The sequence below is a fragment of the Xyrauchen texanus genome, chromosome 7, assembly GCF_025860055.1.
Source record: "Xyrauchen texanus isolate HMW12.3.18 chromosome 7, RBS_HiC_50CHRs, whole genome shotgun sequence".
In the NCBI taxonomy this organism is placed as follows: domain Eukaryota; kingdom Metazoa; phylum Chordata; class Actinopteri; order Cypriniformes; family Catostomidae; genus Xyrauchen; species Xyrauchen texanus.
Window position 1 is genome coordinate 41,330,166 of NC_068282.1, and position 13,435 is coordinate 41,343,600.

General features: G+C 37.3%; 2 protein-coding genes across 19 annotated transcripts in view; both read left to right on the forward strand.

Annotated features, from left to right (window-relative positions):
• Window positions 1-568: 568 nt before the first annotated feature.
• LOC127646647 (cytochrome P450 20A1) lies at window positions 569-10,897 on the forward strand. Its single transcript, XM_052130433.1, has 13 exons — window positions 569-776; window positions 1,239-1,288; window positions 1,369-1,535; window positions 1,758-1,903; window positions 3,481-3,648; window positions 3,785-3,863; window positions 3,947-4,062; window positions 4,195-4,249; window positions 4,361-4,481; window positions 8,767-8,878; window positions 9,942-10,006; window positions 10,113-10,202; window positions 10,339-10,897. The coding sequence occupies exons 1-13, from the start codon at window positions 705-707 to the stop codon at window positions 10,487-10,489; spliced, it is 1,392 nt and encodes a 463-aa protein (XP_051986393.1). The 5' UTR covers window positions 569-704; the 3' UTR covers window positions 10,490-10,897.
• Window positions 10,898-11,538: 641 nt separating this feature from the next.
• Window positions 11,539-13,435, forward strand: part of LOC127646642 (abl interactor 2-like) — a 32,949-nt gene continuing 31,052 nt past the window's right edge. For all 18 annotated transcript variants that reach the window (XM_052130408.1, XM_052130412.1, XM_052130415.1 and 15 more), the window contains exon 1: window positions 11,539-11,709. In XM_052130408.1, coding sequence (XP_051986368.1) covers window positions 11,593-11,709 — 117 coding nt within the window. In that variant the 5' untranslated portion in view covers window positions 11,539-11,592. The remainder of the gene's footprint in view (window positions 11,710-13,435) is intronic.

A 13,435-nucleotide genomic window follows, 5' to 3' on the forward strand; every position in this document is an offset into this window, starting at 1 on the left:
TAATCCTGTTTGGCTTCATGTAGTAATACAAATACAACTTTATCATGAAAAAAATGATCACTGACTTTAGTAACACAAAATTACTTTTCAAAGCAAGTCAGTCCACTCAGCGGCCATCTTTGGAACCAATGAGCGTTTGGAACGGTCCCGGGCAGCTATTTTCAACGTCTTTATGTAAACAAGTGGCATAAAAGTACGGCTCCTATCTACAGGAATGGATAAAGACCGAAATCTCCGGTTGGTCAAGATTATGATAAAAAAAAAGTATTTTAAATCAGCAGTAAATCTGACAAGAATCACAAAAAACCCGCAATTTTACAGGCTGGTTCAGCTAATGCGCATGCGCGGTCTTGAGTTGATTGACAGGGGATGTCTGAATCTAAAATGTGATTGGCTCTTTGACCCGTAAGGCGGGACTTCTTCGCTACAGTCAGCCGTTGCAATGGTGGGCGTTCCAATGTCTCCCATTTATTTTAATACCAGTGATCCGTCTCTACTAAACTATCTCTGCTGCAGTAACACTCGACAATCCTTGTTCCCTGCTATCGATTGTTGTAGTCTTGTTCTCAGGAAGTGTAGTTGAGCACTGATCTGCACGGACGCAGTTTTCAGATGGTCACTGTAGACGTGGATTATTAGCCAGTAGTTTAGATAACACTTGAAACTCATTTATGAGAAACATCAGACATTTCTGATTAGCAAATATGCTGGATTTTGCTATATTTGCAGTGACATTCGTCATTATCCTAATTGGTGCCGTTCTGTATTTATATCCGGTAAATATGAAGTATTATTTGATCTGTACTATACTGTTGTATAGTTTGTTGTGATGTTGGTTTACTGTGTTTTTAAACATATTGAATATGCAGCGACTGCTATCTAACATTATGTTTATGCAATGACTGTTATCTAAAATTATGCTTCAAAGAAAGTTCCGACCCGTTACTAGAAGGTCATAACAGGATCACTTTACGTTTACATAATTTTTGTTAGAAGTGTGCATTTTGCATAAAAGTTACATTTGTTCATTTAGCAGACGTTCTTATCCAAAGCTATTTACAGACGAGAATTATTCAAGAAGCGATGAATTCAAGGGATATTGAATTAATAGCGTACAGTGTATCAACAAAAACTTGGATATTATGTCACATTTAATTCAAATGCAATAATTTTCAGTCTAAGGACTTTAATATTTAAAATATACATATTAAGCAGATGTTTCCTTGTTTTCATGACAGTCATCTAGAAGAGCTTCTGGTATACCTGGACTAAACCCCACAGAGGAGAAGTAAGTCTTCTTCCTTTCTCTTATCTTTCAACTTCAAACCAATTTCACCAACACCCTTTCCCATCTGTTCACATTCCCAGAGATGGAAATCTGCAGGATATAGTAAGCAGAGGAAGCCTGCATGAGTTCTTGGTGGGTCTTCATGATGAGTTTGGATCTGTGGCATCTTTCTGGTTTGGTGGGAGACCAGTGGTCAGCCTGGGCTCGGTGGACGAACTACGGCAGCACATAAACCCCAACCGGACCAGTGAGTAACCTGCAGAATAGGGTGGAGGACCACTCGGAATAAAAAGGAATAAATGTATCTTAAAGTAATCAACTATAAATAGTGTCATGAATTTCCATAAATAATGTGTTTGAAATTCCTTTCTAATTCTTAAAATACCTACATTACAAGATATTACTAATATCCTTTATTTTAATATACTTGCTTTATCTCATACATATTCATGTTTGTTCCTTTCTGTAGCGGATTCCTTTGAGACGATGCTCAAGTCGTTGCTAGGTTACCAGTCAGGTTCAGGAGTGGGAGTGACTGAGTCGCTGATGAGAAAGAAACAGTATGAGGGAGCTATTAATAAAACTCTTGAGAACAACTTCCCCCTTCTGCTCCAGGTGCGTGGAGGATATTCTGTTCAGCAATTACTTTGGCAATAATTTTTTTCTCTATTCGGTCCATGCAACAGCAAAGTTCTTTTCATTGAGTAATCTAGCTGGCCCTACAGCACCATCTAGCGTTCCGCGCATGCGCTAAGTTCTAGGAAGTGTAATCGAGCTTTAAATTGTGATTGTGCCTAGAGACTGCAATGGCAAGATGTACAGTGAAAAATCTGTTACATTTTGGTCTGTTCTCACCCAAAACCAACTGGATTGCTTCAGAAGACATTGATTAATCCACTGGAGTTGTATGGATTACTTTTATGCTGACTGTGGCAGCGGGGGCGTGGTCAAGCGTCTGCCCGGAGAGAGAGAAAGCGGTAAGGGTGGTTACACCTGAGCTAAATTATGTCTAAAACCAACATGTGACAAAATCTCTAATTCCAGTGAGCATGGGGAGTGTGGCATATAAACCGGCCACGCGACCGCCAGAAAGGGAGAGAGAGAACGACACGAGTGACCAGTGACTGGTGTGTCGTATTAAATGTTTATTGTGAAGCTGAAGAGATTATATTGAAATTTATAGTGTTGTGAAGCTGAAGACTCAGAGAAGTTTATGTTAACAAAGTTTTTGTCACATGTTGATTTAATTGGAGAGGACTGCACAGACATAAAAAGGCAAATAAATAAAAAGCCTTACTGGATGCATCACAGCCCCCTGTCTCGTCCTTTCCACACTGACTTTAAAGGACTGATCACCATTCACTTGCATTGTGAGGACCTACAGCGCTGAGATATTATTCTAAAAATCTTTGTTTGTGTTCAGCAGAAAAAAGAAAGTCAAACATATCTGGGATGGTATGAGTAAATTATGGAAGTATTTGCATTTTTGAGTGAACAGTCCCTTTAAAACTTAAAGGAATAGTTCACCTAAAAATTATAGTTCTGTCATGATTTACTCACCCTAATGCAGTCTCAAACTCGTATACATTTTTTTCTTCTGCGGCACATAAATTAAGATATTTTGATAGATGTGTGATGTGTTTTTGTCCAAACAATGTTAGTCAATGTGGAAATCTTTCATGCTCCAAAAAGGACATCAATTTAAGATAAAACATATACATTTATGCATTTTGCAAACGCTTTCATCCAAAGCGAATTACGGTGCCCTTATTGCAGGGACAATTCCCCCAGAGCAACCTGGAGTTAAGTGTCTTGCTCAAGGACACAATGGTGGTGGCTGTGGGGATCGAACTGATAACCTTCTGTTTACATGTTCAGTGCTTTAGCCCACTATGCCAGCACCACTCCAAATTAAACAAATCCAAATGACTAGAGTGATTTAATCCATGTCTTCTGAAGCGATACGATCAGTTCTGGGTAAGAAACTGAAGTCCTTTTTCACTATAAATATTGCCATCAGCAGTCTCCTTGGCGTGTTCACGAGAGAAGCTCATTCACACTTAATTTTTTGGTGTACTATTCCTTTAAATAAAATTTCCCCCATTGAACAATAAAATGTCAATAATGTGCATTTTCTCATTTGTTGATATTTTTCCTCTATTATTATTCCTACTACTGTTTTTTTTTTATAGCTGGTGGAGGAACTAGTTGACAAGTGGGCATCTTTTCCTGAATCTCAGCACACGCCCCTTTGTGCTCATCTGCTCGGATTGGCTATGAAGGCTGTCACTCAGCTTGCCATGGGGAGTCGCTTTCAGGATGATGCTGAGGTCATTCGGTTCCGCAAGAATCACGAAGCGGTGAGTATTAATTTGTCCGCTAATTCAATCATACATTCAGTTGTTCATTGTTAGAGTTGTGTAATGGTATAATTGTTAGACAGATGATTTTAACATCATTTTAAATCTAATGGTATACATTTGTGGATTTGCATAGATCTGGTCAGAGATCGGTAAAGGTTATCTGGATGGAACCTTAGAGAAGAGCTCTAGCAGAAAGGCACATTATGAGAGTGGTAAGAGAGCAGTTAAACACTTGTAGAAAGTATTTATTATTTTTGATTATTCATGATTGTGAATGTGATTTTATTGTTTTCAGCTCTGGCTGAGATGGAGACAGTGTTGAAATCTGTGGCAAAACAGAGGGTTGGACAAGGAGTCCATCAGTTATCTTTTGTTAATAATTTACTGCAGGCCAACCTGACAGAGCGGCAGGTGGATATTATCTCAACACCGATTGATTCATACTTAAATTGATTTACTGAATGTCATAAATTCTTAACGTGGCAGTATTTATGCAGAAATTGCATATGATTAAACATGTTTTTTGTGTTTTTCTCTCCCCAGGTGATGGAGGATGGTATGGTTTTTACTCTAGCTGGCTGTGTCATCACCGCTAACTGTGAGTCTAAACTTTTGTTCTTCTTGTTTACCTTCATGTCTCTATTGCTGTTATTTGGCCTTTCATTTGCAACTATGCCAACTCTGAAACATGCCTGATCTTACGTTGTAGTGTGCATCTGGGCTGTGCACTTCCTGTCAGTGTCAGAGGCAGTGCAGGAGAAGCTCTATCAAGAGCTTGTTGACGTGCTGGGTGAAGAGCCTGTTACCTTGGAGAAGATTCCACAGCTCAGGTGAATTCTGGTCATGGCTTCTGACCTATTCTGCCTATAATACCCATATTCCATTTTCCTTTATTCATTTAGCAGAAACAAAAGTAAGAGACTCAGAAATAAGGAATGCTACAACACAAGCGATTCATACTTTTCATACTAGGATGCTCCCTTGCTCCCTATTTAGGGAATGACTTAACCTCCAATGTGCTGTTTGTCTGCACTGGTCTCAGAAGAGTTTGAAATGCACCTTATTTTCATCCTAACTCCATATACAGCCTCTGAAAGCAACGTTGTCCAGCTTTTAGATGCATCCATTGATTCTCAAAGTGATAATGCACAGTGAATATAGGATTTTTTTTAAGGAAAATGAGCCTTAGTCCATATATGTGGTCAGTGTGTTTAACAGCGTGCCACTCCATGATAAATCAATGACATTTTTTAAATGGCAGATCATATGAAACTAGAGACTCTACTGTTTTGACTCAAAAAGGTTTTAATGTAAAAACGTAATCAGTTGTAGTTTTGTTGCCGTTTCCCCTGAAGACAAATTCAGCTGTGATCAGCACCATGTTGTTTTGTCACATGACTCATTGTATATTAAAGCATGACTCATGCTTTAATAACAGCCTAGAGTCTCCTGAATTAAGATCAGTCAGTTTAAATGAAATGAAATTATGCATAGCCTATTGCGAAGCCAAAACATAATGCCCATGCACGTGGACGTGGTGTCTCAGGAGGTTAAAAAAAGAAGAGCTGCAATACATAGTTCCAAAATTGGCTAAAGGGGTGCATGCTAGTACAGAGATAATACACCAATAGTTAACTAGTTGAGAGTAGAATTACTAAGGGGTTAGGTAAGTGATGCGTAGGGAGTTTAAATAAGGTGTTGAAGAAATTGCTTACCCAAAAACAGGGGTGTATGGTAACGAATTACAAATACTCACGTTACTGTAATTAAGTAGTTTTTCCTAGGTATTTTACTTTTTAAGTAGTTTAAAAATTGAATACTTTTACTTGAGTATATTTTAAGTGCTGTAACTGTACTTTTACTGCGCTATTTTTCCACCGTCTTTGTTCGCTACTTCCCCGTCCTGATTTTATTTTTATCCATCAACATGATTGGCTAGGGAGAGTCTTGTGACTCCCATCAAATCAAATCACACTCTTGAACAGCAGCTGCAGATTTGGTGCCATCTGTTCAAGCACAGTTCACCTGAACATAACTGGCCACACCTAAAAGGGCTTTTTGCAGTGAAAAAGGCCAATTGCATGATCATGTCATGTGAGTTTAACTTGCTCAAGCCTGATATCAGCATTAATCCTGCATCTAATTTGAAGAAACATATTGAGGTCAATTTAATTTTTCTTCTTACTAGATTCTGTGTGTCTATAACGTAGCCTGTAAATTTGCTATCTATCACTGAGATTATTGGTTGATGTGAGAGATTAATGCAATGTTATCAATAGGGCTGGGCGATAAAACAATCTTGATGTTTATCTGAAGAAAAGAGAGATGCCCACGATATGGATGATAAACTTCTGAGTAATTTTCTATACTTTGCCTATGTTCAACATCTAGAAAAGGGGTGTTCATTACATTGATCGTGATAGCAAGACAACCACTGGTTGGTTGATCTAGATAAAATATAAAAGATTGTCTTTTTATTAGAACTGTTTGATTGACAGGCGCTAATGTTTGAGCGCTATTGTTGGTTCACACCTAAACGATCAAATACACTTTATAATTCTGCCAGTGTCCGTCTTGATGAGACATTAATGTAAACACAGTCGGTTTGGTCTGATAAAAATCGTATTTGCATCAAAATGTCAGGCTTGAAGTGTAAATTTAACCGAATTGAGCACTCTCTTGTAGGCTATGACATATTAAGGCTATTAATCAAACAACATTAACAAGGAAACGAGAAAACCATTCACTACTTTTAGCTGAATAACTTTAGTAGCTTTAAACGTATTAATGTAATAGAATAAAACAGTGACATTTCTTTAATAGTATTGTTAGTTTAAAAACAAAAAAATACTGACCCCTGATGTAGAGTGTTCATTTGTATAATAAATTACCAGGACAGTAGAGATGATAAAATAATTTATAATTATGCTTCGCTTCTATCATTTTTTTAATGCCTGATAGAAAAATGTCAATGTTTGTAGAGCAATACTTCATCAGAACATTACACCAGTCACAAACTTCAGCAAATTGTGCATCATGCATTAGAATGAGAACACAACTATTTCTTGGCTTAAAAGATACAATAACTAAATCATTGTTGAACATTGTATCTCAAAAGGAGGACAATGTGGCCCCCCATGTACTACTAAAAAAATAATTCATACAAAAATGATCTTATCATTTACTCACTCTCATGCCATCTGTCTATGTCTTTCTTCAGAACACAAATTAAGGATTTTAGAAAAATATTTCAGCTCTGTAGGTCCATACAATAAAAGTGAATGGATGCCAACATTTTGACGCTCCACAAAGCACATAAATGCAGCATAAATATAATATATACAACTCCAGTGGTTTTATCCATGTCTTCAGAAGTGATATGATTGGTGTGGGTGCGAAAAAGATAAATATTTAAGTCAATTTTTGCTAGAAATTCTTCTCCCTGCCCAGTAGATGGTGGTATGCATGAAGAATGTGAATCACCAAACAAAAGAAGAATGTGAAAGTTAAAGTGGAAATTGACTGAGCAGGGAGGAGAATTAATAGGGAGTGGTGTAGTGGGCTAAAGCACATAACTGTAAATCAGAAGGTTGCTGGTTCGATCCCCACGGCCACCACCATTATGTCCTTGAGCAAGACACTTAACTCCAGGTTGCTCCGGGGGGATTGTCCCTGTAATATGTGCTCTGTAAGTCGCTTTGGATAAAAGCGTCTGCCAAATGCATAAATATAATAGTAAAAATGTACTTAAATATTCATCTGTTTCTCACCCAACCTGTCATATCTCTTCTGAAGACATGGATTTAACCACTGGAGTCACATGAATTAGGCTACTTTGATGTGACTTTTGGAGCTTCAAATTTTGGTACCGATTTACTTACGTTGTATGGACCTAAAGAGCTGATACATTCTTCTAAAAATCTTAATTTGTGTTCTGCTGAAGAAAAAGTCAAACACATCCGGGATGGCATAAATTATGAGAGAATATTCATTTTTGTGTGAATTATTCCTTTGAATCCCGATGTGGCCCCTGTACCAAACAACCGCTCAACCCCCTCTATTGTTCGGGACATAATGCACCAAGTGACCCTGGTTTTTTAGTGGGTTTTCGTTAAAACAAATTGCCATTCCTTGCATTGTTTTGAACATGTTTTATGCGCAACAGTAACTCTCAGTTGGCATTAAGGGAAATTTAGACACATAAACTGATTTTAATGTAATTGTTTCATATATTATGATATTGAAAATAACTTTTCATCTTTTCATTTCTGTAATCATGTCGCCCTTTTATTTATTTAAATCAGATTAATGTAGTGTTTTCAGTATCATAGATAAGTGATGTATTTTAAAAGCTGTCAATCACAAACACCTTCTTTCTGGCAAACAGCCTTGAAAGGGAATGTAAATTACAGAATGTGTGCTACATTTTTAAATTGCAGAGAGTTTATTATAAAGGGGCATAGCTTTCGCAACTCAGTACTCAATACTCACTACTCATGAGTACTTTTAAATTAGCTACTCTTTCACTCTTACTTGAGTAGTTTTTAGGACAGGTACTTTTACTCTAGTCATACTAAATTTTTTATGATGTAACAGTACTTTTACATGAGTATTATTTTTCAGTACTCTTTCTACCCCTGCCCCATTAAAATGAAAATTCTGTCAAATTGTTTTTATCATCCTCACGTCCTTCCAACCCCTAATGGATTTCTTTCTTATGCAGAAAACACAATAGGAGATGCTTTTGTATTAATTTATTTTTTTTAGATGTTTAAAGATACTTTTGACTACCGACTGTGATTTTTTTTATTTTTTATTTTTAAACTTCTCTAAAACCTCTTTGTGAACTATTCCTGTAAGTAAAATGAGAATTCTGTAAGCCACGAGGATCATGTCTAAACATGTACGAATCAAATTATGGTTAAGATTTGAAGGCAAGTTTACAATATATATAAACACAAGGATTTTCCTTGTGTGCATATGTGAACATATATGTAAAGGACCTTTTCTTTTTCTCCCAGAATTGACATTTGTGCCACCTAGTGGCAAGAATGTAGTAGTATTAGGAATTACTTCCATCACATTCTCTCACATATATTTTCCTCCTCCTTCCAGATACTGCCAGCAGGTGCTGAATGAAACCGTCCGCACAGCCAAACTAACGCCTGTGGCTGCCAGATTACAGGAGGTGGAGGGTAAAGTGGATCAACACGTCATTCCTAAAGAGGTGAGAAATGATAAAGGGGTAGTTTACCCAAAAATATGTTAAAGGGGTAGTTAACCCAAAAATATCAATTCTCTTATCGTTTACTCACCCTCAAGCCATCCTGAATGTGTATGACTTTCTTTTTTTCTGCTGAACACAAAAAAATATTTTTTGAAAGTATCTCAGCACTGTAGGTCCATACAATGCAAGTGAATGGTGGGCAGAAGTCATAGATTACTTTTATGCTGCCGTTATGTGCTTTTTGTACCTTCAAAGTTCTGGCCGCCGTTCACTTGCATTTTATGGAACTACAGAACTGAGATATTTTTCTAAAAATCTTAATTTGTGTTATGTAGAAGAAAGAAAGTCACACATCTGGGATGGCATGAGGGTGAGTAAATGGTGAGAGAATTTGTGTGGACTGTGCATTTTTTTTTTTTTATTTCATTTTTTTTTTTATCAAAAACTACTTTAGCGACACATTCAACAACAGCTCTGAAACAGGGAAACCCCTATCTGACAGCTGCAGTGTCTGTAGAGGCACTAAACCATTACATAGATAAAACATAGGAATGATCAACAAGGGATTTTGCACCCCCACATTTTAAAAAATCTGAGGCATTTATGTCACTTTTATCTACATAAACAATGGGCCTTATTTAGAGTAGTACTATATTTATTTATTGACAGGAGGCTGTGGGGGATAGACAGGCTATGTCCACATTAATCCAAATATATTTGAAAATGGTGTTTTCATTTCGAAATGCTCTCCGTCCACACTGCCGTTTTTCAAAAGTTACTTGTCCACAATGAAACGTATAAAAACTCTTAAAACCCCTTACTATGCATACTATTTTTCAAATTGGTGTTGATTATTCAGCAGATAAAACATGGGAAAAAACACCTTTCCAAAAATTTTCAGTAGACAAGAAACTCCAGAAAGCACAAGGTAGATGAAAATTAGATGAGATGTGGGAACTTTTTTATAGTGCTGTACATGTCATTGAAGAGAGTTTAAAAACATCCCTCACAGCCTTGTTTTCATTCACATCATAATTGATTTATTTGTTTATTTATTTGGTAGACATTGGTTATCTATGCCCTGGGTGTGGTTCTTCAAGATGCGGATACTTGGTCACTTCCATACAGGTAGGGGTGTGTTTGTTTTTGTATTTGTATTATAAATGTTTATCATATACAAGATTGTATATTAACATGTTTAGCTTGGGTTCTTAACCGTTTCTCTTTCTTACAGATTTAATCCTGACAGATTTGCTGATGAGTCAGTAACGAAGAGCTTCTCACTGCTTGGGTTTTCAGGAAACCAGGCCTGCCCTGAACTTAGGTACAACAAGAGGAATACAGACATTATTGTGATGGAATACATAAACCATTAAGAATATTCAAATCTGACCTGGAGTTGCACTTTAATGTTTTCAATGGTGAATGTGTTGTATTTCACTTTTCACTCTATATTTCAGATTTGCATACACTGTGGCCACAGTGCTGCTCAGCACACTGGTGCGCAGGTTGAGACTGCACCGAGTTGAAGGGCAGGTGGTTGAGGCCAGGTATGAACTGGTGGCCACACCCAAAGATGACACCTGGATCACACTCAGCAAGAGGAAATGAAGAACTCATATCTCATGTCCCTAAAAATGGACTCTTCCTGGAAAAATGAATTATGCATGGCCAATGGCATGGGGCAATCTTCTAGGTCTGCAAATTAGTGCATTTCCTCAGCACACTGAGTGGGGCTTCAGTTGATAAGATCAAAGCGATGTCCAGTTTATTAAACCTATATGACTGAAGATTTTAATTCATACAAAATGCCACAAAAAGGCCATTTAAAATAAGGGCACCGTTACAGCCAAGGTTCTTGCTTAACATTTCAGCTTTCAGTGTCCATGTCTAAACATTTTTACTGGTGCCATAATGCCTCACTTCCATATATTATAATACATGATTTATCATTGTTTAAATACTACAATCTTTCTATGCTAATAAAAAGGAAAAATAAGTATGATTATGTTTTCCGAAGAGTAACAGAACGGCTCGGAATATCAAATCTAGCCATGATCCGATACATCAGCCAGTCCTATTGAAGGGATTGTTCATCCAAAATGAAAATTATATAATTAATGTATTCACCCTCATGCCATCTCAGATGTGTATGACTTTATTTATTCTGCTGAACGTGAACATTTTTAGAAGAATATCTCCACTCTGTGGGTCCTTACAATGCCAGTGAATGGTGACCAAAAGTTTGAAGCTCCAAATATCAGCATAATATAAAGGCAGCATAAAAGTCATCCAAATGACTCCAGTGGTTTAACATATGTCTTCAGAAGCGATATGATGGGTGTAGTGGGCTTTTTATCAGCCTAGTGTCAATTCTAAATATTTACCAATAGCAAAGGAAAAAAAGTAAATTTTGAGTAAATATTTGTATTTCTTTCCATCCATCCATCTAATATTTAGATATCAGTGTTGCATATTGGCATTGGTCAAACCATTAAAGGAATTATCCTTATGCATGGAGTATTTAAAATGCAAGCACAACAGATTCTCACAAGTTAAAGAAATATCCTCTTGAAAAGAGGGGGAGAGAGAGGGTAGTGTCATGGTGTTTTCCTCCTACATGCTTCAGTGAGTGAGTGAGTGAGTGAGAGAGAGAGGGACAGGGGAGTGTGATGGTGGTGTTTTCCTCCTGTATGCATCAGTAAGATGTGAAGATGGCGGAGCTGCAGATGCTGTTGGAAGAGGAGATTCCTGCTGGTCGAGGAGCCCTGTTAGACAGCTACGCCAATCTAGAGAGAGTCGCCGAGTACTGCGAGAGCAACTACATACAGGTAACAAAACCAAAAAAAAAAAACACTGACAAATATACGAGGGACGACTAGATACATGGAGTGAAATAACTGATCCTACTGCCTGTGTGGTCGAGTGATAATGCCGACCAACAGACTGAATTAATCACCTCATTTAATAACAGCTCTATATTTTATAATGGTTTTTAATACATTCATTAAACACTTAGCACACTTTATGAATGCTTTGTTTCCCATTATCAGGGGTTTTCTAGAGAATTGAGGCCTCAAACACTGAGCTAACAGGCTAACGCGCTAGCCGAAGCGAAACCAATGTGTAAACCTCAAATAACCACATCAAAGACCGTACATTTATGTGTTTATTAAATCTGAGTGATATTATCAAAGTGGTATATTAATGAGTACTAGCGTTTGTAAAATATTTTTATCAAAGCACCGCAGTTTTTTGAAGTTAGCTCGGCTGCGATGCTTGAAGTGTATGGATACTATGTATTTTTTTCATTTATTTATCATTAGTTATAATTTATGAGGTGATATTGAGGTTAATTGATTATAGAGCATATTTTTATGTGATAAGTACTATGATTTCTGTATTATTACTTTGGCAGTATTGGTGTCATCTCATTTAAACCTTGAGATGCTCGTTTTAATTGACATTATTTGCTATTTTCGTGTTGTATTTCGATTAGTTTTTCAATTGTAACACTAACCGGGGTAACCACGGTGTTTTAGTGGAATTGTTAAATAATTATTATTATTATTATTATTATTAGAAGTGATGGAATGTATTTAATTTTTATGACGGAAATGGCAGTACTTTTTGATCGTGTTAAGGCGACTATTTATTTTTATTTTTAATATTAACAAATATCATAGTTTGTTTTTTACACTGATCTAACCATTCTAATAAGGAGTCATCCCTGGTAACCAGAGTTTAATGGTCTTCACTTCACAATTAAATTATTGTTAGCCTACTATGCAAGTAATGTGGTAAATCTTCAAAAAGGTTTATCCCTGCTAGCTTGAGTCTGATGATTCACTATGGAAACTGTGATTTTCTGGACCGAAGATGAATAAATGAATTCATTTTATTTTCAGCATTCCTTGGGGATGTACAGAAGTGGTTGTGTAGGCATCTCCACTTCTCTTTTTTACAATTTGTCATTTGACGTACAGAATATGAGTGTCCGAAATGAAGCTCTGACACCTATTGTTAAAAAATACAGTCAGAACTTTCTCATTGGATGCTGAATTGGGTACTTAGGGGTCAGATAGTGTATGATGTGTTCCTATTAAATATTGCATACTTGAGAACTTGACAGCGTTTGCTGGCCTGCATATGCGCAAAGCCATTGGGTCAGTGTTTTTTTGAGTCTGAGCTGACAGATTTAAAACAAAATTCTCTCCAAATTTGGAATGCCCAATTCCCAATGTGCTCTTAAGACCTCGTAGTGGCGTAGTGACTCGCCTCAATCCTGGTGGCGGAGGACGAATCTCAGTTGCCTCTGTGTCTGAGACGTTAATCCGCGCATCTTCTCACATGGCTTTTTGAGCGCATTACCGTGGAGACGTAGCGCATGGGGATGTTTCACGCTATTTACAGCGGCATCCACGCACAATTCACCACGCGCCCTACCGAGAGCGAGGAGGTTACCCCATGTGACTCTACCATTTCTAGCAACCTGGCCAATTTGGTTGCTTAGAAGACCAGGCTGGAGTCACTCAGCATGCCCTGAACTCCAGGGGT

Coding starts and splice junctions, on each gene's coding strand:
- LOC127646647 (XM_052130433.1), top strand. CDS start 705: ATGCTGGATTTTGCTATATTTGCAGTGACATTCGTCATTATCCTAATT. Junction 8,879..9,941: donor AACACGTCATTCCTAAAGAG/GTGAGAAATGAT, acceptor TTTATTTGGTAG/ACATTGGTTATCTATGCCCT. Junction 10,007..10,112: donor ACTTGGTCACTTCCATACAG/GTAGGGGTGTGT, acceptor TCTTTCTTACAG/ATTTAATCCTGACAGATTTG.